The 26,504-nt window shown below is 35.5% G+C and overlaps 1 protein-coding gene across 4 annotated transcripts in view; it reads right to left on the bottom strand.

The window, feature by feature from the left end:
* Sema2a (Semaphorin 2a) overlaps positions 1–26,504 on the bottom strand; it is a 1,678,677-nt gene that overhangs the window by 92,018 nt on the left and 1,560,155 nt on the right. For all 4 annotated transcript variants that reach the window (XM_076766929.1, XM_076766930.1, XM_076766928.1 and 1 more), the window contains one exon: positions 22,032–22,083. In XM_076766929.1, the coding sequence (XP_076623044.1) occupies positions 22,032–22,083 (52 nt within the window). The remainder of the gene's footprint in view (positions 1–22,031; positions 22,084–26,504) is intronic.

Here is a 26,504-nt window from a genome sequence, read left to right as displayed (position 1 = left end):
AATAAGTTTGCAAGTGACACGCGTTACGAGAAACTGAACGATTCGAAAAAGGAGCGTCAGCTGTGGAAATAAATCCGTGGCGACTCATTATAGCAGCGTTTCCTTGGCATGGAAGACGCATAAATTTCCCCGGGCAAGCCCAATACAATCCAGAAAGCCGACTGGTGGAACGTCTCTTAGCCGCAGCATCAGCAAACTGAAACCAGGCGATGCGGTATCTTATCCGCGGCTTTACAGCCGTGTAAATCCCATGGAGGTGTTTCTTAATACTTTACTGCCGTCATGTAAACGTAAAACCGCCTCTGCGCTCAATCTCCCGGAGTTGCAGTCGTCGCTAGAGTTCAGGCTGATGCGATGCGGTTACTCGAAGACGTAGGTAGTATCCACTAGGATCGCGGATCTTGATCTCGTTTCGAATTGGACGTTGTTTTATTGGGCGCACCGGTGTTTTATAGATTCCGATTTTCTCTAGCTCTGCTGAAACCATTTCAGTTTCTCCCTCTCTCTCTTTCTCGCTTTCTCTCTCTCTCTCTGATTCGACCTTTACCCTATTTCCCGCAAAAACCTTTCTTCCATCGGCCTGTACTCCACTCGGTTCGCCGTGATCGAGCATCGAGAATTGCTGGCTTCGTTTTCAGATCAACGACCAACGACTTTTCTTCATCGGGCGATCCGATCGATGCATACTAGCTTTTATTTATCGTCGATCTGAAATCCTCCCTCATTTGGGTCCCAACTTTCTTGCTTTCGTGTATTACGAAAGGTCAATGTTAGATGAAGAGTGGAAAATCTCCTGACTGATTTTACGGATCGATGCACGGTCCTCGACTCGAGGATAGGAGATAGAGGGATTCCGAACTTCTAAGCCACGACTCTATCTGCCCTAAAATGTTAACAATTTTGACTCCTTTCATTTTGGAAAGCAGCAACGTAACTTTCCGAAAGTTACTTTGCATTACGATTACGATTGCACGCTGAATAATTACATCTACCTTTTGTTACAATGAGACGATAGAAGGCATTGACAGGCTAAATAATAATAATAATAATAATACATTTTTGCTGCCAAAGCTTGGGTCGCCATAACAATTGTTGGCCGCCTGGCTTTATTCCCTGATGCGTCACCATTTTTGTTTTTCGATGCAAGGAAGAAGGTCAAAGATTAATACTCAAACATAGACTACAATTATTCTCCCAACTCAGTCTCCCTCATCTTCATTGCTGTATTCAGATACAAGGTCATATTTATATTTTCCTAGGTTGGATAGGTTGGTTCCTTCAGTTTGAATACGACTAAACTTTAATTTGTGCGAAGTATGTACATATACAGGGTGTTCGGCCACCCCTGGGAAAAAGTTTAATGGGAGATTCTTTCATTACAAAGTTATTAAAAAATTAAATTAAAAAATTTTAAATCATTCTGAAAAAATTATTTTCGGTTCCGGGGGTCAATTACAAGCATTTCTGGTGAATAGACATACCCCGAAATCCTACACACTTTCGAGAAAAAAATTCTTTACCGAAAATCTAATATGAGACCCAGAAATGCTTCCCTGAAATTACATGCGAATCTTCAAAATGTCATAACTCCAGAATGAATTAGACGATTTTAATGTTTCAAAATACAAACAACGCGTATTTTAGTGAATAATATGTAGAAATTCTAACAATATTGAAGAAATTGTTCCTCGACAGCGTAAAGTGAGAAAACCCCCTAAAACTGTTCAATTTTCAAGCGGCTGTAACTCCTACAATAGTAAAGTTATCTCATTGAAATTTTTTTCTGAAGCAGAGCTCATGTGTACCTTTAGAAAAGTATTAGCCAACTTTTCTATAGAGCGTCCAACAAAATTACTAAAAATGAAAAACGAATTTTTAAGAAAAATCGATAGATAGGTTAGGTGCCTAAATTTTTCGGCGAAAAAAGAAATTTCAAATCGTTCTGGAAAAATTATTTTTAGTTGTGGGGGCCAATTGCAATCATTTTTGGTCAATAGACACACCTCCGAAATCCTACGCACTTTCAAGAAAAAAATTCAGTACGGGAGGAACGTTAAACGTTAATAACTTTTTAACGAAGCTTCCATCAACAAATTAGTATTCTTGATTTTCGTCTTATTTTGGCCTCTAGAATTTTCCATTAAAATTTTTCCCAGAGGTGGCCGAACACTCTGTATATCTGAAGAGTAAAGGACGAGATTCAGTGGAAAAACTGCCATTAAATCCAACCCTATGATGTCTGAAGTGATTACAAGTGAAATTAAATATCTTATCACTAGAACTACCAAAGCAGTCAAAAGGGCCCATCCGTAATTTCTAATAAAACTTCTAAAAAATTTACTCGACTGAATTTTTGAATATTTACCATAATTTTCTATAAGAGAATAAATAAACACTTATTTCACGTATTTATCGTTTCAATTTCTTTAATATAAATAAATACACTATAAGTAGTGTTAAATATACCGCTAACGAACGTTACAGATAATAGAGATCTAACAATAAGTTAAAGCATTGTGATGTACCGATACATCAATTATTCTGAAGAACGCGTTTCTTGCCATAATTGAAAATTTTAATTCATTGTTAGGTTGTAAAATAAGCTTGTTTGCAGATATGGTGTAATCTGGTATATACATTTTCCTTTTTTCATATAAGTATAAAATAACATAAATTTTGAGTCAGTAGCAATCAGGTATAGACTTGAGAATGACGTGAAATTATGTGATTGGTTGCAAATGTGTTAATCTTCGCTTGAGTTTAGGCTTTAGATTACAAAGCAAGGGAGTAGCATGTCCTTACCTATTTCAAAATAAGTACTAAATATTTAGTAGTTATATAGGTTAACTTTGATATTAATCGATATCAGAGAGAAAACAAGAAATAATTAAGAGGTTGGCATAGACGAAGACTGTACATGCAGAGCATCGAGCCAATGCGAAGTGTTTTTATACGAGTTCTAAGACGTTTATTTAAATTTATCACCATTCTTTGGTGCCTAAGATCGTTTAAGTTATAGTTTTGTAGCTGTGTTTGTATAAAATCTCTGCTGTAATAAAGACTAAGAGCGCAACAATCAAGTTAAAGTTTTTCTGACAACTCCAATTTGATCTTTTAGCTTCTATTTCAACACTTGTATATTTTATTGAAGGTAAGAGTGTTCACGTTTCTATCCACGAAATATTGAAGTATCACTAACTGTAAATAGGAACGTATAGACACAACGTTTTACCAACTAATCCAAACCTACACCTCCTGCAATTACCGGATGTATCAATCTCTGCCTCCTTAATATTTCCTCAAACGCTCCAAGCAATCTTCGATACACTAATTCGATTTGGAAGTTACGAAGTTACGGCTTCTACGAAGTAAAATTCTCGGGGTAGGGATGATTTGGTTTAGGTGTTTTTGCGAGTACGGTGTCAAAGCTTCTGCAACATGCACGAACTTTAAGGGCCATCCCAGTCGTCTATTCAAACCACGTACTATAACTCGCGCGGAACGCATAGGGTGCAGGGTTCCTCAGGGTGGACGTACGGGACTCGAAACTTTTCTTCCCCTTATGAAATTGTAACATGGACTCGGATTAGCATGGGGCCATTGTCTCCGACGCGGGGGAGAAATGCACACCGTTGCGTGACGCGTTGCGGGACACTGCGATGCTATCAAATCGATCCGAGAGAAAGATGGATGGAATAAGGCTGTATAGGGTGTCTCGGTAACCGTGTTACAAAACTATATCCCTGTTACTTTTAATTTTTTTTATCATAATATCCAAGTATATTTTTAATTAATCTGCATTTAACAGGTTAGTAGCAAATGGGCTGTAAATATAAGCTTTTTAATTAAAATAGCACTCCGCGTGTTTCTCTGCCTACCATGAAATTGCGCTGTAAGTAAAATGAAGTAGGTTCAGTATATAGTATCTTTTAAATCTGCCTGTTTGTCGTCTGTTGAGGATTTGAATGTTTAGTCTGTTCGTGTAGTTTGTACTGAATCTCGTCATTTTTTCTTTCATGGTTTATATTCGTTGGTGTCGAAGTACTTCGTTTATAACACAATTACTTTTAACGATACGAGAAAATGCCTAAGGAACCAATTGTTTGGTCGAAGGGATACACATTATGGTGCGAAATATTTTTTTTCTCGAGAGATCATATTATTTAAGATTTCAAGGTCATCGATATTTCTTTAAACGAAACTATGTGTTTTTGTCATGGCACAATAGCTGACGTAATGACAAATACAATAATGTATAATATCATGACCTTTAAGTGACTTTGGATTACGGGAAATTCAGGGTAACCCACTTAACTTGAGCACTTTCGATACCTAGGTTTTATTTACGAGGCATTTCAACGGAGTTATCGGGACACCCTGTATATTCAAAGCTTATTTTCGCCCTAAGTCCGATTTAAGTCGACAAAACTAATGGAATCAGCAACTGTTCCCTTATCCAATCTTGTCAGATACGAAAGTTTCATTATGAAAATGGTTAATAGAACGAGAATCTTCTATTGTTCAAACAATTTAACGAACATCGTAATACGGTCCACGAACAAAATGATAATACACCCCATAATTTTGTTCACGACGTGAAAATAGTTTTAACAAAGTTGTAGTTACGTAATAGGTACACCTTTATTGTCCGAGATAAGCGAAGTTTATTCCATCTCGATAGCCGATATTAATTTCACCGAATCTTCGAAACATATACTGCACAGAAAATGAGTTCGATAAAATAATATGAAAGTAAGATGTATTTACTTATTTTCAATCGTTTATAAAACACTGAATGTGAAGCATTCACTTAATTCAATACTCCTGAAGAATATTTCTATTAAAATTAAACTTTTAAAAAGTTTAAAAGTGTCATTTTAAGAAAAGTATATCCATACAAAACAACAGAGCAAATAAAGAAATCAGTTGAAGTAAAAATCAATATTAGAAATATTCATTATGTACCAAAAGAATGTATGTATCTATAAAGCAAGGAACTGCAAAAATAGAGAAACGTAAATTTTATAAATGAGAAATAATTTAATTAATATGGTCTAGACTGGTGGTATAAAAATAGAACAAGTTAATGAGGGGCAGTCAAATAGGAAAATGGATTGAAGAACCTGATTTAAGTATTATCGAAAACTGTTAGGTGGAACTTTTAAAAGTTGTATACGACAATAATAGGCGATTATACACATAACATAAAATTAACATAAGTTATGTTATACACATAACATAAAAATAACATAAATTCTTCAAAAAAAAAAATATTAAAATTCAATATGAATCGCTACCAAAAAATTGAATAAAGCTACTTCGATGTAAAGGAAGACCGCGAAATATTAAATTTATTTATATTTGTATTGTATAACCGAAAAGAATTTTTTTTAAACTGTGTTATCATTTTGTTAAGCATAATTTCAAAAGTTTCATTATTATTATAGATAATATTTTGTATTCATGTGATACACAGCTGCAGCTTTCATGTTCTTTGAAATATTAACGAAATTTGTAGAAATTGTTTGAATAAATCAATTCAAAAGTAAAATTAATTCGAAAATATGGTGTGCGCTACCTTTTTGTTATAAATAGATACTTGAGAATTGAACTTTAAGTTTAAAGTTTAACTAAAAATATATCTAGAAAACAAAAGCTCATTCTGAAGAAACTTAGAAAGCTTTTATAACGCTACATGTATACTATAATTTCCACATAGTATCGTTTCCACACCGTTGATTTCCATCGTGAATAGAAATTGCAAATTTTCTGAATACTAAAGTTGCTCACTGTAATTTGTCGTTTTGTATCCATCAAACCCGGCACGAAGAAAGGAACCAGAAGCTTTCAAAATTCAAGCGTAGAAGTGTCTTTGGGAGTATCAATTTCCTGTGGACTACTCAGTGCCGGAAGGCCGTGCCTCTTTACGGTCTGGTCCCAGGCCGCAATCACTATGCATGTATGTAAAACGCGAAATCGCATCAGACTACGTCGGTGCCCGTCTTCTTAAATGACAAAGAAATGTAGAATATTAAATGACAAAGAAATGTGGCATCTCTTATACAATCTTTATTCTTCGCATCGTAAGAAACGCAACAAAATGTAACAAATTTTGGTAACTGTTTGCTCGGACTTCCAAACATTGTTATTGTCGAACAGCTTAGGACGCGTTCTGTATTCCTTTCAAATATTAATAGTACGAAGATTTAAGACCCCTCAAATTACTTAGTAGAACAGAATTTACCGGACTTATTTAAATTGAAGGAATTTGCAACTTTACCACCTTACTGTCTCACTCGACATTTACGCGACACACACGATAATTAGTTTTTAAGGGGTAGTTTAGGCCCAGATACCTGCACTCTTGACACCACAACCGACTATTCTCGTACGCACCCACTGTGGGTGGGACTTAAAGTTTCGGAAGGACTGGTCCATACGAGATGAGCCAACTCCGATTTGCTAATCAAGACACCTCTCATAATAGAATTTTTGTATTTAAACAACGACTGAACAGGACGAGCTCAGAATTCAAAATCAAGGATATTAATTTGTTGATTGAGGCTTCATTAAAAAGTTATAGAAACATTTCCGGCCACAGAGTATATTTTCAGTAAAGAATTTTTTTCTCGAAAGTACGTAGAATTTCGGGTGTGTGTCTATTCACCGAAAATTACGATAATTCACCCGCGCAATCGAAAATAATTTTTCCAGAACGATTTGAAATTTTTTTAGGCACCTACCCCTTGTCGATTTTTCTTAAAAATTCGTTTTTCATTTTTAATAAATTTGTTTAACGTCCTACGGAAATTTTGTTTAGTACTTTTTTGCAGGTATCCATGAGCTCTACTTCCATACTAAATTTCATTGAAATACGTTCACTGTTGTAGAAGTAATGGATGTTTGAAGATTGAGCCATTTTTATGGGGGTTTTCTCACTTCACGGTGTTAAGGAACAACTTTTCGAATATTCTTGGAATTTCTACAGATTCTTCACTAAAATGCGCATTGTTTGCATTTTGAAACATTAAAATCGTCCAATCCGTTCAGAAGTTATGACATTTTAAACATTCGCATGAAATTTCGAGGACCCATTTCTGACCTCGCATCACATATTCTGTAATGAATTTTTTTCTCGAAAGTGAGTAGGAATTCGAGGGTATGTCTATTGACCAAAAATGATTGCAATTGGCTTCCGCAATCAAACATAATTTTTCCAGAACAATTTGAAATCTTTTAATTTTGTCGTCAAACTTGTTCACCTACTTGAATTTCTTTCTCGAAAGTGCGTAAGAATTCGAGAGTATGTCTACTCACCAAAAATGATTGTAATTGACCTCCGCAACCAAAAATAATTTTTCTAGATTGATTTAAAATTGTTTAATTTAATTGTTTAATAACTTTTTGACGAAGCCTCAGTCAAGAAATAGATATTTTTGATTTTCGTCTTATTTTGGCCTCTAAAATCTCCCATTAAACTTTTTCCCAGTGGTGGCCGAACACCCTGTATATTGAAATTGTTAATAAATTATTGCATTGGCAAATAAGTATTTTTCTATTTGTTAAATAAGTGTTTTTCTATTTGCTAAATAATTGGCTTCACGAATTTTGTGGGAGCTAACACTGTTTATCTTCTTTGAAAGAAAAATTTTGTGTGTGTGAAATTTTCTCGACATATATCATTAGAAATCGCAGTGCATTTGCGTCTAGACTCGGGTATGCACCGACGCAGCGTCGAAAATCGTTTGTAGGAAAACAGAGTAGTACTTTCCATTGTTCCGGTGCCAATGTGTCTGACGCAAAACGCAGTCGCACGCGTCTGACGCGTATAGGAAATCCCGCCTTAACAGCTTCCCTCCCCTTTTGCACGGAACACCCCTGGGGTTTGTCAGAGGGTGGTGGACGGTTCTGCGGCCTGGCTGAGTCTGCGCTAACGTTTTACGGCTACGTTTCCGCGCCACTACCGCGAGTAAAATCGAAATCCCATTCCCGTTAATTCTCCATGGAATCGAACTCTGCGGTAGCAACACCAGCCGCGCAATGGGATTTCATTGTAACTGCGCCCGGCTGACGGCCAGCCAACTTTCGCGAACTTTTCATAGTCGCAGCAACGAGGAAAGGGACAACCACCGTCCGACCCTCGAGCGTTACTTCTTGCATAGCAAAGTACCTAGGCCAGTGATTCTTAACCACTGCGCTGCGATCCTAAACACAACATCAAAGTGGCTACGTTATTACTGTCCTGCGAAATCAGATCAGATTCCCCTTTGAGAGTGTACTTTTGTGTCCCTCCGATTGCACCATCTAACGTTTTACACTATTCTGCGAATTAATGTGAATGCAACGATTATTTAACATTTTTACACGTGGCTGTATCTTCGTCATTAGCAATATTCTAGATACTGGAACGGATGATGAATAGTACAAAATATAAACAATCGTAAGAACAATATTTAGGTCGAAAATTGGAAACTGACTGCCCTAATGGAAAAACAATTTCCTACTGGACAAAATTTGTGTAGCGGTATTTTCAAGAGAAATGGCTAAGTTGTATAGTCTGACCGTGGAACTCGTTCGATTTGAACCTGTGGCGACACCTCTTGCACTCGCCAACAGAGGGCTACGCTCTCTCACAAGTGCTCGACCAACTGTTCAATATTCTGACGTCTATGACAGGTTTAGGAGGAAAGAAATAAATTATTGGCCAAGAAGAAAGAGAACAAAAAAAAAATGAAAGAACAAACAAAAAATTCGTGAAATAAGCATAAGAAAACCAGAACATACAACCTACGAGAATCAAACTTGAAAACCATTTGCGTGATTTGTTTAGAAAGCAACAAAGAAGACTGGATCCAGTGTTGTAGCTGTGGAGAATGAGCACACGAAGCTTATGCCGATATCCCTGAATGTACGGATAACTATGTTTACGATCACTGTAAATTACATTGAAACTGTTTTGAGTTACGTTCTGAACTTATGGTCTGGTACTAGGGGACGCCTAATGATCTGTTCAAATTCTATACCAAAGTTTAACCAAAGTTTCAGTTAACTATTATAATAATATTATTTGTTTTGTTGCTTTACGCTGATTTCTAATATTGTTAAATTATAAATAAAACCTTAAAACCTTAAAATTTTTAAGATTTAAAAAAAACCTTAAGTTTCCTTAATGCCTAATATAAAAACCTTAAATGCTATAACATTTATTTTCATTGCGATACAAAATGACATCAATGCTATAATATTCAAATTTATAAGCCACATTATCATGCATTTTTTTAAATTATTATGCACTTTAATGTAATGGCTATCTGATTCATTTTATTTTGTCTTTGTGTATTTAAAAATTTCTTTTAGCTAGTAACACTGCTAGTAACTTTTAGCTAGTCACATTGCGTAAATTAAATAGAATTGCAACATCTGACGTACGCCACCTATCCATTGTTGCAGCTCATTAAAATTTTTACTATCCGCGAACGTATTAATATGGATTGTACCACCAAAAAAAAACAAAATGATAGAAAATTCGCGACTAGCAAATGTTGGAAAATTGTGAAACGTTAATTGATTCCATGTCGAAACGGATGCAGAAATTCATTGATGTCAAAGGTGCACATATTTCTTATTAAAAAATCAACATGTCGTATTGAATTTTTCTATAAAACTACTTCTATGATGAATAAACTATTTTTCGAATGCAATAACCACTGTTCATATTAATTCGTGCAATACTGCATGATATAACTTTATTTGATGAGATTACAATTTCTATCGACATGAAATTGTCTCTTTACAATATGCTTTTCTCCTGTTTGTGACACGTCGCGATATATTCCGTCAACCGTTGATGATAGTGCACCGCTTGTTTGTTTTTCATAACTCTAACTTATTGTTGCTCCGACAAGTTGAAATACGAAACACCGTTAGATTCCTATCGATCGTATTATATGCTTAGTCCGCATTTACAAAGCCGATAAGCTCTCTTTGACTGTATATCCAAATTTCGACAGCTCATTTAACCGGCTTAATTGAAATCGTGTTAGTCTTGTTAAATAGAGGGTAACAAGCTATCAAAGCAAATGAAATTTCATAAAATAATCATTGTCAGTAACGTTAAGAACATTTAATAGAATTATTAATTTATTTATTGGTTGTAGTATTTTAATTGACAGTCTACTAACGCGTATTAAAATTAGTAAAACTTTCGCTACTAAAACTAAACACGTGCAGCAATTTCGAAACTACAGTACTAGTAGTATTCACCATTACTACAAGTGCGTACGTATTTCCTAGAATTTGTAGTATTTTTAAGAATTTCGTCGATTTCGATAATCACAGTATATTTTTCTGAATTTAAAGATATTGTAAAATAATAAGCAGTAGGATGAGATACTCATATTTCAGAAGTTTTATTAATACAAAAGAGTATTCTAAGGACAACAGGATCATTATAAACCAACTTAGGATCAAATACAAAGCAACAAAAATAGATTAAAATTAAAGTAATAAAATGAATGTCGTGGTGAGTATGTGATATGAAAACCGCTATACGATTATCAGTTTATATACTTTTTAAAATAGTTACTATAATTAAATAAAGGAGCAAGTGTAATCCAAAATAAGCATCAATTTAACTCTTACATAAATTTTATATTATTTTTTAAAAGAGAAATTGTTTCCTTAAAAATAACAAGTTATTACTTATATATCCATGAATTAGATATCTCAATAAGGAAAACGCCATGTGTAATTTCAAAAAACATACTAAACAACCAATATCAATTTCAAAATCTTTCTTTTTCTCTAATAATACATGACGAATAAGATCCCAGTGTACTGATTTAGTATCGACATTTATTTGAACGAATTTATACTGATCAGTCATGTACTTCATATTCAAATTTTCATTTAACAAATAACAGATAGAAAGTTGTGTAGTCGAGATGTTTCTTTAGATAAGAATTTTGTCCATCTTTGGATCGAAATATTTGCAATATATTTATATTTAACCTCTCACTTGTTTCAGATTATAAGAAATTTATTATTGAATTCTTGTTACTATAATTATTCAGGATTAAGAGCTGTGCCAGATTTTCTTTTGTCTAAATTGTGCTGTGAGCCCAACAAGACTAAGAATCTTTCTTTAAGCTACGCCGTGAGCTTGATAAAGATTAAGAACCGTCAGTACGTAAAGTTTCTCGAACCCAAGCGGCGAAAGGTCTGCCCCAAACCTTCTTTTCTTCTCGTTTGCCGCGAGCTCTGACTTCGTAACGACACCCGGGACCCAGGAAACTTCGCTACGTAGCTGGACGGACCGTTCTCGACGGGACATTTGCATTTATTAATGACAAAATTGAAATCGAATGGGAATTGGACGAATATCTAAATCACTCGATCGTTCCTACGCGGAAGGGTTTTAACGGCGTTCCGTCTGCCTCGTCTCCGCGGCTGTCCTAATGAGGCAGATTAAAATTCAACTCGAGGCAATTAGCCTCCGTTTGTTAATCGGGATGAAGATTTTAATGAGATTATTCTTCGTCGATACTGAACGCTCGAGGTGAATTTTTTCGAGGTAAATTTGCAAGCTGACGAAGAGAAAATGAAGTTTGATTATTTTGCGAATAAGGTTGAAACTGAGGGGGAAAAAATATATAACGGGAAATTGGTTGCAAAGCCAACGCAGACTGTTCGATATGTTAATGTTTGGTCGCGTTACAACGTCGCTAGCGAACGAAATCGAAACCGCGCCTGCTCTAATTCTCCATGGAACTAAACTCTGCAGTAACGTTAGCTTCGCGATGGAATTTTATTGGGACCATTTCACTGGAACCGTTCGCGTTGAATAACTTTCATAACGTTTCGCAATAAAAGATAAAGTTTTTATAGATTCGTATTTTCTTTCAAGAGAAAACATTGAAACCAGGATCAGTTCGTTCCAAATATTGTCACAGTATAATCAATCTATGGAACGATATTTTTCTGTTGCCTTTCTTTCCGCAATATGTACAACAATGCGAATAGGGTGTATGATACGGACGTGATTTCTTCCATGTTTTTGAGATTTCAGATATCTTGAAATCTCTTTGGCAATTTTAATGCGCTCGTATGTTGTATAGCGAAACCGCAGATATTAAATTAGAAACCAGAGAATTTGAAACTTATTCCTATCTTGTTGTTACGATATTGATATACTGTAAAACAACCAGTTCTTGTATAATGTCGATCACATTTCACGTTTTCATTGTAACAGTAACAAAAATACGTTTGACAATGGTCTGCTAGAAAATTTCTCGTACGAAGATTTTAATATAAATAACCACCGTTGGGCGGCGCCCTTCTTGTCTCAGCTTGCCTGCTGTATGCGCCGCGTGAGTTAAAAAAATGTGAAAATACTTTGATCTCATAATATTAATAATCACTAACATACATATATACAGGGTGTTCGGCCACCCCTGGAAAAAATTTTAATGAGGGATTCTAGAAACCAAAATAAGACGAAAATCAAGAATACCAATTTGTTGATGGAGGCTTTGTTAAAAAGTTATTGACGTTTAAAGTTTCACGCGTTCTGAATATTTTTCTCGAAAATGCGCAGGATTTCGGGGGTATGTCTATTCACCAAAAATTATTGTAATTGATCCCCGCAACCGAAAATAATTTTTCCAGAACGATTTGAAAATTTTTCTTTTCATCCAAAAAATTAGGCAGCTACCCCCTGTCGATTTTCCTTAAAAATTCCTTTTTGATTTTTAGTAATTTTATTTGACGCTCTACAGAAAAGTTGTCGAATACTTTTTTGTAGGTACCCATGAGCTCTACTCCAGAAAAAAGTTTCATAGAAATATATTCATTATTGTAGGAGTTATGGCTGTTGCAAAATTGTACCATTTTTATGGGGTTTTTCTCATTTTGCGGGTTCAAGGACCAACTTTTCGAATATTTTTGCAATTTGTGCATATTCTCTACCTAAATACGCGTAGTTTGCTTTTTTAAACATTAAAATCGTCCAATCCGTTCAGAAGTTATGACGTTTTAATGATTCGCATGAAAATTCGGGCCAGAAATTATATTTTCGGTAAGGAATTTTTTTCCCGAAAGTGCGTAGGATTTCGTGGGTATGTGTAATGACCAAACATGATTGTAATTGACCCCCGCATCCAAATATAATTTTTTCAGAACGATTTGAAATTTTTTAATTTTGTCGAAAAATTTGTCCACCTACTAGAATTTTTTTCTCGAAAGTGCGTAGGATTTTGGGGGTATGTCTATTCACCAAAAATGATTGTAATTGACCCCTCCAACTAAAGATAATTTTTTCAGAACGATTTGAAATTTTTGAATTTAATTGTTAACAACTTTTTAACAAAACCTTAGTCAAGAAATTTATATTCTTGATTTTCGTTTTATTTTGGTCTCCAGAATCTCCTATTCAAATTTTTCTCGTGGGGTGGCCGAACACCCTGTATATACTGTTCCTACTCTGTGTTCTTAATAAATATATTATCATTTATTATTCCTAATCAGCTTGTTTTTACTCACTGCGTCAACACATTCAATACTCATTTCTTCAGAAATTATAATATGTGTTTCTACATATATGTTTTTTTTAATGGCTGTGACCCGAGATATAGAGATAATCCTATAGATTGAAAAGTATTTCGAATTTCTTGTTTAGCGCCATCAAGATGGGTACCACGACAGTAATGAAAGGACTCAAATCTGAACAGGACTTACATTTCAATCTATGACATATTCAATATTGATTTCGCCTTGGTATAAAAATTAATAAACCTTCTTTAAAGACGACTAGATATATTGGAAAAATGATAATCAAAAAATGTAATGTTTCTCAAACAGAAAAATCATAATAATCGCTTTCTTTTGATTTATTTCGACTTAAACATCATCTTAAATTATTTGGGTTTTCAAACTTCACGATGTATCTAACGTTGAACTTTTTCGACGGTTGTACATAAACTCTTCCACGGGTATTACTTGTTAAAATAATATTCTTTAGGGGCAGGAAATTCGTGGTAGACAACGCCGAAGAAACTCGATATGCAAATTTTTCACACGCTTCAATTTACGATTCGCAAGCCGTGATAATAATCAAAGAAAAAAAGCCTCGTTGGAAACTTGATCCATTTTGCCTGGATCCAGCGAAAGAATGAAACTCGAGCGTCACCCTTTTTCCAGCTCCGGCTCGGCCCGTCCAGTGATCGTGTTGTTCTGCGCTTTTAAATTATGTTTCGTGTCGTCACAATCGTCGCATCTGGCCGGAGTGGCACGGAGAACAGGGCTGACTACTGCTCCTCCTCTCTCTATCCGCCACTGTCGCATTTTTCCCCTCTATTTGGGGTGGTTTTCGGTTTCGCGACAGGTGGCACGGCCAACGATACGTTGCCCGAATAATTGCATTTTCGAATTGTCGTTTCCTCCCCAATGGCGGAGCGTCGTTTCACCGTTCTTTGTGCCCGACCATAGAACGCGTATCGAGAAAGACCTTTTTTTCCTTCACGTCGAAACTTTCCCCCCGGGGAATCCGGTGGAATTCAATGGCCGATTTCAATGGACTGTGGAAGGTAAAGATACGTGAAAAGCTACTCTTTCGATGTACGGCCGATACTTGGAAAATTGTTTTCCCTTGCCGGTTCTTCCTCGCTCCTCCTGTCCTTGTTCCATTCATTACACGTCTACCGGTTTGGAGAACCGGACACGGTTTGAAAATGTTTGCCACGCGTAGTTCAAGTGTAACACGCCATTCAATTTATTGGCTGCAATCCACTCAAAATTTAATAACGTCCCGCGCGCTCGTTATCCCCGCTTGTCATCAATAACTGTGGCTCTTCTTGTTTCGACGTACACAAATACTTTTCCATCCGAGCATTGTACGCCCGAACGCTGCCCTAACTCTGGCATACTTGCGCGCAACAGCGACGCCCCGTGCCGCAATCATTTTTTTTCCCCCCCAGCGTTTTTCCATCAACCCGACGAACCTCGTCAATCATTTAAAAAAAGTCATTCTCGTGTTTCAAAATTGACGAGATTTAACCGTAATATTTTGGTACGAAACGCTAGTACTCTCGACGCTCAACTGGAAAATCAACTACAAAGTCGTTCAAAAACGCGTAAAAATGAATCGCACGGTAAAAGGCGACTAATCGTTGCGTAAATTTGTTCGTGTTCTAGCTACTGCAACAACAGCAACAATTGTAGCGTTAAAAAATTGGTTTTCAGAAAACTGGCGAAAGATGTATCTTTCTATTGCGAATAAATTATTTCAATGATAAAAAAATTTTACTTAAAAATATTAGTGCAGTAGAATCATAAAGTACAAGACGTTTGTCCAATGATATTTATTAAAAAATGCAAATATTATATGATGATCCATGTAATAAAAACCATAAATGTAAGCGTTAAATAACGATGGTGATTATACTCTAAGCTTTATTCTCAATGCCACAATTTCGAGTTTCAAATAAAAAAAGTATTAAACTTGTAATGTTAATGTAATGGAAGAATACTACAGTACCATCTATTAAGTTTCTAATATGAATTGGAACTAAAAATAAAATAAAATACAAAGCATATTATGCACCAATCCAAGACCAGTCGTTTCACTGATATCTTACAAGTGATAAGTGATGACCCACCGTAACCAGAAATACTTTAAGTTACTAAATGCCGCTGTTTATTAAATCTTGTCATGCATTCGGAAGATTAAACAATCGCGAAATAAGAGATCTTCGCATGACTAAACCAAAATGTAACAGATTAGACACTTTTTCTTTTGATTCGTAATAAAAGTATGATTTTTTATTCGAACAATAAGTAAAAAATACACAATCATTGAATCCATAAGAAAATTTCAAGTTCGAGTACAATTTTCAGAAATGCAGTTCTTATGATTTTTGTAAACTGACCTATTGCAAGGTATACATCAGTACAATAGATTTTTACAATCCCCGAGTTCTACATTATCATGAATTAAGTTTATGATTATAGTGACATATAATACGAACTATATAGATGTAGATTCTTTCTCATTCCTTTTATTATACTAATATAAATATCAACAAATCTTGTCATTCCTGCATATTAGGGTTTTCTATGGTCTCCGTTGATTTGAACTTTTTACTGTTCAGAATTTAATTTATATTTCGTTATCACATTTATTTAAGTTATATGCAGGGTGTTCGGCCACCTCTGGGAAAAAATTTTAATGAGAGATTCTAGAGGTCAAAATAAGACGAACATCAAGAATATCAATTTCTTGATTAAGACTTCGTTAAAAAGTTAATAAAAAATTAAATTAAAAAATTTCAAATCATTCTAGAAAAATCATTTTCGGTTGTACGGGTCAATTGCAACCTTTTTTTGGTGAATAGACATACCCCCGAAATCCTACGAACTTTCGAGAAAAAAATTCGAGTAGGTGCAGAAATTTTTCGGCGGAAAAAATATCTCAAATCGTTCTAAAAAAATTATTTTTAGCTAGGGGGGTTAATTATAATCATGTTTGGTAAATAAACATACCCTTAAATTCTTACGCACTTTCGAAAAAAAAATTCTTTACCTAAAAATACAATGTCTGATCCTGACATTTCAATTCCCCTGAAATTGCATGCGTATGTTTAAAAAATCATAACTCCTGAACGGATTGGAGGATTTTAATGTTTCAAAATGCAAACGACGCGTCTTTTGGTGAAGAATATGTAGAAATTCCAAAACTGTTCGAAAAGTTGACCCTTAACCCCTTAAAGTGAGAAAACCTCCATGAATATTTACAAACGACCATAACGCCTACAATGGTTAATATATTTCAATGAAATTTAGTAGCAAACTAGAGCTCATGGATACGTATAAAAAAGTATTAAACAACATTTTTGTACAGCGTCAAACAAATTTATTAAAAATCAAAAACGAATTGTTAAGAAAAATCGACAGGGGGTAGGTGACTAAATTTTTAACGAAATCAACATATTAGTATTCCTGATTTTCGTCTTATTTTGGCCTGTAGAATCTTCCATTAAAATAGTTTCTAGGGGTGGCCGAACACCCTGTATATTATTACCCAATATTTCAGAAAATGATAGGAAGCTCATAAAATAAACCACTTTTCATTTATTTATAAAGACAATTTGACTGGGGTCATGAAAGTCTCCATTGTGTCATTTCGGGATTAAACCCACAAATATAAATGCTGGCACTTATTACAACGAAGTCACAGACAGAAGAAGACACTTCTTCGAACGATAATACAAATCGAAAGTCAGACTCGTTGGTCGTTCGAGATAACCCATTATCGAACCCGTCCCGATCGTGGACAAAAGGAGCAACGGAAACGAAGACGGCGGAAGAAGTGGCGGAATGAAGGTTAATAGCAATTTCGATCGAGGCGTTTCGAGTAACGGGAGAATGAAGACAAAAGGACGAGTGCGCGACGCTCCAGAGATCGGATTTCGGTCTTCGTAAAAACCATTGCAGCGGACCGAAAGGAAGTGGCGTTCAGCCGACCATCTCGAGTCCCTGCGATCGTTGGAGAGGGTTAAAAAGCAATTTTCCTTTCCCGCCAGTCCCAACAATCAGACTGTAGTTGACCACCGGCACGCTGACGTCGGTGTCGCCGACGTCGGCTTCGACAAAGCAATTCCAATTCAATCTCAACGAATGAACCCACCGTATTCCGGTGAAAACGAACGCCGTTCGGCTGTGCTTTGCGCCACTGAATAGGAAGCGCACCTGCGAGCGCGAAAAATTTAACGAGATGCAGTTCGAGGAGACACTGCACGCCGAAAGAAAAGGGTAGAGGAAATGAGAATTTTATTATTAGCATCGCATTGATAGAACTACTTCTCACAGTACTTCGTGATTGATCGTTAGCGTCCAGATCGATTATTTTAATTAAAAAAGAATCTATTTTATCCTATAACTATGGTATATTTTCTCGCGTAGAATTTAATATTTTACACGCATTTTGTGCCAATTTAAAAGGTTACGACGAAGTAATGGTCGTACTAACAAAAGTACATACAGAGTGTTCCGTATTTTTTCATACACACTTCAGCAGTATGTTCTACGAGTAAAATGTTATATAACAAAAAATCCATAAATGCTTTTTTAAAAAGTTATAATAAAAATGTGAACTGTGAAATTCGATTGAGATTCAGTATATCAAAATTTATTTAATAAAATTAAAATTACAAAATCAATCTTTTGCAAGCATTCGATATCGTGAGTTTCTTTGCAATTTAGTAAACATAAACTTGAACAATAGTTCAAAATTTTATGACAACAAGAAGTTATCATCGAAAAAGAATACTTCAGCGCCCAACATAAACGATAGAAACTAAATTCTCATAAGAAAATGTTTAAGTTATCCATATAATTCTACGTTAAAAATATTTTGTCGTGTCTCAACTAGCAGCTGCTCTCTTTAAACAAAATTTCAGTAAATTTGTTCGTTCAGTAAATAAAATCACATTTCATATTTTTGTCATAACTTCTTAACAAAGCATTTAGGAATTTGTTGTTATATAACACTTTAGTCTTATTTTTATTTGTAGAACACACTGCTGAAGTGTCCACGGAAAAATAGGGAACACCCTGTATATTAAACTACAAATCTACTAAATGTTATTCAGCAATTTTAATCTCTGTAAATGTTATAGCTAACTCTCCGACACCGTGTAGAATATACCCTGTTCAGTCCGTACGCATTACGAAAGAAAGATTTGGATGTTCAATTTTTGATATTTGAGATTTGGATATTCAATTCGTTCGATAGACTGGGGGTAATCTAAATTTATTTCAAACCGTGTAAATCGTTAAAATCAATTTTCGATCCAGAGTACCAGAGTGTCCCCTTTAATAACAAATGAAACTTTGATTTTCTTTTTATATACATTTCTACAATTCTAACATAACTCGATAAACGAATATGTCGTTTGAAAATATATTTATGATAAACTGATGAATACGTCCTGACGTTACCCGTAGCATGCGACAATTGAAAATGTGTTATCATACTTAACACTAAACCATCGACACTTCATGTATACACATTCCTACCATGACCAATCTTTCTTTTTCTCTTTTCCAAGCAACATACTTCTAACGTTTGAATTATATATATATATAAAATGTTGTATTTAAAAGTTTATTCGTAAGATACCTTTCTCTTTTATGTAGTATACTTTTTCTTCAAGTGCATTTTAAAAATCTGTACAAAAATATCGAATAATTTTAATCTGAATGTGCATAAACGTTCTTGGAAACGAATTTTGTTTCAAGTTGATACCGTAGTTAATTCCGAAGAAAACAATTATTTACGAAAAAATGCTGGCTAGTAATTGCTCAAACATTCTGTATTAAAATTTGAATTCTTTTTCAATTAAATAAACAATTTATAATCTAGTTTTATCGCACACCAGTCGTATAATCAACAGAAATTGCTGAGACTTCTTTGGGTATGCAGCGTCAAAGTAAATGTGAAAATAAACATAGAAACCAGCATAAATAATAGTAGCTGATACATTCAGTGGATAAAGGATAAAGTACTCTTTACAATGAGTGTTCATTCAAGTCGAAGGCCTAAATAGTTCCGGAAATATAACGATTTTTGTTTTAAGTCGATCGCGTGATTAATTTCGGAAATGGAAGAATTCACTACGGCCTTGGTAAGGTCGTTGACCACACGTGCTCGTAGTAAATAGTAAATATTACGTCACTTGGTCTCGACTCACGTGCGAAAGAAGGATCCAACGCGTAAGACGAAGACAGAGATAATGGAGCTTAAAAAATTCCTCTTCATTAAAACTACGATATCTGCAAAACAGAAAGCCGAATCGACATAAACGAAAAACCATTCTAAAGAAGAGACCTCGCCGTTTCTAATAGTGGCTCAATTATGAAGAAAACATGAGTAGTTTCGAAATTGCACGCATGTAAAGTTTGACTATTCTCAATACGCGTTGTTAGACTGTTCTAAGACAATGAAAACTGAAAATTCTCTCCTTTCATTTTTGCTATATCTTCTTACACTATTTACGGGACACCCTGTATTTCCCATATACATCGAAAGCTAACCAGAATTCGATACCAAATTTTGGCCTGTTTTTTTTACAAAAGTTTAGTGTTAAAAAAACTACGATGGTTTTGGATTTCGAAAAGGCTTTCGGTGTGCTATCATCGTCCACCTAAAAGAATTCAAATTATGTTTGAAATGTTTTTATATATTTTCAGAAGTAAAACAATTAGTTCTGGTTCTAATATACCATTTTATAGCATACAGACATATGGAATAGACATTCCGGCACCGTACTTTAATATCACATATAACAGCATCTTCTAAACGAGCAAAATTAAATTGAAGAACCGTCGGAAAAATTCTCCAGAGGAATGCAGTGCAATCTAGTCATTGTTAGCAAAGACAAAATGAAATTTCATCTTCTCGTTCCGTCGTACAGTGACATTTCTCAATCTCGAAATAATTACAAAAAGAACAGTGTTACATATAGCATACACCAAGTTATACAACATCCAGCTAAAAGGATTTCTTTAAAACCTGAAACCTTATAGTTATATCTAAGGAAGAAATACATTACTATTTTATTTAGCAGTAGACTTTCTATCCAATTTATTCTCACTCCCTAAAACCCATACGAGTATGAAAAAATGGTCGAACGCAACAAAGACAGGCGCCTCCGCCTTTTTCCGTGCCTCGTCTGGGAATTAAAACGTGGATGTCAAAATATCGGAATTCTCTTGCGTCTCGTGGATGTAAAAACCACGCTCTTAAAAAACAAAGCTCCGAGAAACGTTACGGAATTTCACAGCGTGAGTCTATTTTTACCGTCGTGCATTAAACTCGACGTCGATTGTTCGATACGGTGCACAGACACGCCAGTGTATCCAGCCGGAATGGAAGAAAAGCCGGGTGAAAGAGTGCGTGGAAAAATCGGGCCACGCACTGTTCCTCTACAATGGATCGCTTAGCAGTGGAAAGTCGTCAGCTGTCGCGATGATGTAGGCGACGTTCCGACCGAAGTGATTGACAGTTTTATGGGGAACAGCGAAGACCGTTTTTGGATTTACGAGCGGGACCGCGTTTCATCGTCGAACGAGGCGGGGGTCAAGCGTTACGCGACGTTTGATGCTAATCGAAGCGTGATGCTGCGACAGAAGGTGATTTCAGAACATTGCTACTGTACGATTTCGTTCCTGTTGGCTCGAAATATTTTCAAAGATATTGTGAAATTAAGCAGAAGCGTGTGTCGCAAGTCTTGTTTCTAAATAAAGATCTAACGATAAACCATTCCTCTTTGTACCTTGCTCGAAGATTGCAACGAAATAATTACAAATCACGACCTCTATAGTTTTAACGTCACTGGTGCGATCGATGTAAATTGTTCACGCTCGATTTAAATATAAATTGGTAATAAATAATATTTATACGTTCTGTAACATTAAATATAGAATCTGACGTGTTCCGTAAATTTAACGTTAAGTAAAAACGGTCGGAATAAGCAATTATTTATATTAATTTGTCACGTCCATAAAAAGGATTTCCAGGTTTTACATACGTTTGAAAATACTTTGTTTTGTTTCAATGCATTTGAAATTCTCCTTCTAAAAATTGTTCAAACATTGTCGCCTTCAATTGGAAACTTCAATAACAGTCAAATCTCATACACTTTAAACGAGAACTATTTGTCAGTAATAAATAACAAACTCTCTAATATCATCAGCTAAAATAGTTTTACCAGTATATCGTGAAACAGAAATCTTTTATCCGTGCGATGGCAATGCCTGACTTTTAAAAAGAAGAAATACAGTTCTTCCATGTACATTTTCTGACGACTACAATACAATACGTTTCAAAACGAGAACGCCTGCAAAAGTTTTGCACAATATATGAATTGAAAGGTCGCGAAACATTTTTCAAAATTCACTGTATTTCCCATGCACGCAAGATATTTTAAACGTTGCATAGACTCGATTAAACGTACATGGTTAAGAAAGACACTCACCTCACAGTTGGAATGACTGATGTTGCTCAGATTCAGCCTGAACACCTTGTCCCTGGAACAGAAAAGAACGAAAACCGTTAAGGGTTGTTGGGGCAATTATCATTAAATGAGGCGATAGACGACAGCTAGATAAGTAAATTTTCATTCCGTACGACAACGAGATACATTGCTCGACCCTGCCTTATCTGCTCACGGTTATATATGGTTGTGTACGAGAACGTGGAACTTTGCTTACGGCATTCTAGCTCCAGAAACTGCTCGTGAACGGTACGGAATTTCTATGAGCATCGAAGGGGAAGCAAACCTCTATCCTCTCGCGTTTTTGACTGCCACTCTCTTTCTCGGCGGAGCCTGGACTTCCTCCGTTTCCGTTCTGTTGCTTGCTTTTATCAGTATGTCGTACTTTGAAGCGCGATCCTTCGCTTCGTCCGAAAATATTCAGAGAAAATATGTATATCAAAATGCCTCGTGCAAACATAAATCGAAATCGAAGAATGAAATTTGTCGACGCGAGCCACTGTTTTCGAGAAAATCGATTTTCATAATTCATAGATGAATTATTTTGTTTGAAATGTGTACGCAAAAATATTGCCACTTACTAATTTTGCGACGATGTTGTGATCATTAGGAGATTTAATCTTTCAGAGACACATTGTAATTTGATAGATACCTTATTCAGACTCTACGAATCTTTTAAAGTTATCTAATGATTCTTAAACTGAACATCGCTCCGGGTTTGGCATGTTCATCTTTCGTACAGCGGAGAAAAAAAATTGGAAGAGATAGAAATATTATACAAAGTGAGTAGAATTTTTAACAAGTCAATTTAATTCTAAAATTTGTATTCACTTTCGAACAAAAAATCGTTTACATTGCATACTAGAACAGAAACTTAATCAACTTAGTCACACTAGTCAAGAAGAAATTCAGCTAAAATTATTATATTCCATTTTGATGAAGGAAAAGTGTTTGAAAACCTAGTCGAGTGGTTAACGTTCTTCTCTTAAAAATGGAGTATTTTTAAACATCGCGTTCGTGCATCTGTAGTCGTGTAACTACGTTTTTTCAACCATAGATACGCTAAAACGTATCGTGTACACCAAAGTAACAAGAATCTTCGTGGAATTTCTTTCCAGCTCAACGACTAACGTTTCGCGTTTGAAATTTCACGGGCAACCATATATTTTCCTCATTCCAGCGATGCATTTTCAAGCGACTTTTCGCATAGAAGAGGAATCCAGGACAATCGAACGTCGAATGGGTTCAATTGCACAGCACTCCTAGGTATCTTTAATTTTCCGCTGCCCCTCTGGATCTCGTTCGCGCAGATTCCGCGAATTTTTCGAAAGCAATGAACCTCTCGACGGCTGACCCAGAAACTGGAAAGCGCTGAGATTTTCCGAAGTCCGATCTGCTCGTGCTACATGCACGCGAGGAACGTGCTATTGTTCTATCCCCCGGTAAAAATGATTAGACAGATCACATCCGGCGCTCCACTAATTGGCAAGGAGCTCAAACAACGATCCTCCAGACGGATGATCTCAAGTTCTTCACTAACGATGGGAGCAAGCACATTACAAGTAGATTCGAATTCTAATCAGGTAGATCCGAGAAATAAAACCAGTAATTCCAAAGAGAATCGTACCTAAATGAGATGAATCTGAATTCTCTATATTTCGAAAGCTACAATCAGTAATTTCTCTTAAAATCGGGACCACTAATTGTCTTGAATTACAGATCATTTAGAGAATCTATAATACGGTTAATTCATATTACGTCGAAACTGTGTCAAGCGAAATTTAGAGGTACTATACTTCAAGGAAAAGAGTTTCCCTAATATATAATAATAATTATTCTTTATTTGGCGAGTTGATTCTCCTTTATGTACATTCAAAAAGAAAACTTTAAAGACGAATTAATATAGAGTTAATTTGTTAATTGTATTATAATTTTCAATATTAGATGGATCTCCACTCTCAAAAATGATTTATTAAATATAATCTACAAAATTCTTGATATTATAAATATGCATTCCTTATTCGTTCTTTGCAGACATATTTTTCTCAATTTTTGCAAGTATATTCTTTGTTTCACTGTTTTATCTTCACTAATACGAACAAATTCTTTGTTCTTATATTTATTTTTCATGGTAGAAAGCTCCTTTTTTCAAATTTAGTCTAATCTATCACGATTTATATAAAGATTTCTGATATAAAATCAAATAAAAGTGAAAGTGTCGTTCCATAACAAAAATGTACATACATAAAAGAAGAAAATAAACTTATTACAAGTATTTTTATTGATTTTAAGAGATTATACATAAAAATTAAAGTAAATAAAAATTCAACATTTTTTATTTTAACGAAAACGGTGTGATGGAAAAATTTGTGCTATATGAGGATTGTCAAAATTTATCAAGTCCTTACACACCCTTATAACATTCTTAACACGTTCGTGGACGTGAATGCTATAGCATTCACTTTTACAATTATTTTTGGTGAATACACATACCCCCAAAATTCTATCCACTTTCGAGAAAAAAGTTCGGGTAAGTGTTAAAATTTTTCGGTAAAAAAGACATTTTTCAAATCGTTCTAAAAGAATTATTCTCGGTTGCAGGGGTCGATTACAATCATTTTTTATCATTACACATACCCCCGAAATCCTACGCATTTTCGAGACAAAAATTCCTAATCGAAAATATAATCCGAAGTCTGAAATGGTACCCCGAAATTTCAGGTGAATCTTTGAAACATCATAACTCCTGAACGAATTGGACGATTTTAATGTTTCAAAATGCAAACAACGCGTATTTTGGTGAAGAATATGTAGAAATTCCAAGAATATTCGAAAAATTATTCCTTGACTCCGCAAAATGAGAAAAACTCCATAAAAATGGTCCAATATTCAAACGTTCATAACTCCTATAATATCTCAATGAAATTTAGTGTGGAAGTAGAGCTCATGGATACCTACAAAAAAGTACTAAACAACATTTCCGTAGGATGTAAAACAAATTTATTAAAAATGAATAACGAATTTTTAAGAAAAATCGACAAGGGGGTAGGTGTCTAAATTTTTCAACGAAAAAAAAAATATCAAATTGTTCTGGAAAAATTATTTTCGGTTGCGAGGGTCAATTACAATAATTTTTGGTGAATAGACATACCCCCGAAATCTTGCGCATTTTTGAGAAAAAAATTTAGTACGAGCGGAACTTTAAACGTTAATAACTTTTTAACGAAACCTCCATCAACAAATTGGTATTCTTGATTTTCGTCCTATTTTGGCCTCTAAAATCTCCCATTATAATTTTTCCCAGGGGTGGCCGAACACCCTGTAAACTAATATTGAATTTTGCCTACTTATTCCACACTTTGCCGTGAAGCAAAGTACGGAAATCCTTAATACTGAAAATGACACGGATTCCAGAGTACAAATGAAATTTGATCTTATTCGTATTCCGTGCAACGCTTGGACATTTACGTTTCGTTGAATAAAAACAAAAGTGGGAATCGAACGCAATCGAATGAAACGGCACACGTAACGCCAGTCATGGCATCTCGTAAATCGAATTTACCCAGTTCTGAAACGGTTCGCAACATTAGCGCCAACGCGCCGCATAACTTTATTCCAATAACCATTCATCATTGGCCTTGGATAGAAATACGCAGTCGAACGGAATGCGGGAGAAGCGCGAAAATGGAAAAAGGGGGGAAGAGGGAAACCCAGTTCCTTCGCCCTTCGAGCTTTCCTTCCTCATTCACCCTGTGCACGCCGCCGTGAAAAAGTAAATAGCGACGCGGAAAAACAAATCCGTACTTTGGAATCCAGCCGCGTCGAGTTAGTTCTCGCTCTGGAGAACTTTTCCGGGAGCTGAGCAGGTGGATGGATAGGGCGGGCAAGACTCATACGTGCGAGCTCGACGCCCGAGACAAACCGGGAAGAAAAAATTTTGTACGAAAGCAATTTGTAGGGGTGATCGATGGTAGCGGGAGCACGAGCGTGTAAAGTCATCTTGTTTTCGATTTAAAAAAAGCGCCCAGTCAGCTTCCAAATAGTTCACCGGGGGCTGATCTTTTTCTACGATTCGAGCACAATTTATATGTTTCACTTTCTCTTTCCTCCACCAATTTCAGCTAGTTTTTCATACGAATTATGTACATCAAAGAATTTTCAACCGTCTGCAACTGTTTGGACTTCCAAACATTGTTATTATCGAACAGCTTAGGATGTGTTCTTTATTCCTTTTAAATATTAATAGTACGAGCGCTTCAGCCTCTCCAAATTACTTGATAGCACAGAATTTACTGGACTTATTTAAATTTAAGGAGTTTACAACTTTACCATCTTACTGCCTCACTTGACAATAGGAAATTTACGTATACTAAAGCCATTTACGCGACGTACAGGATAATTAGTTATAGCTACTGACCCAGCTCCGATTTGCCAATCAAGACACCTCCCATAATA

Source organism: Colletes latitarsis, chromosome 6 (assembly GCF_051014445.1).
Source record: "Colletes latitarsis isolate SP2378_abdomen chromosome 6, iyColLati1, whole genome shotgun sequence".
NCBI lineage: Eukaryota > Metazoa > Arthropoda > Insecta > Hymenoptera > Colletidae > Colletes > Colletes latitarsis.
The sequence above is the reverse complement of the archived record's forward strand: the minus strand, read 5'-3'. Positions and strand labels throughout refer to the sequence as shown.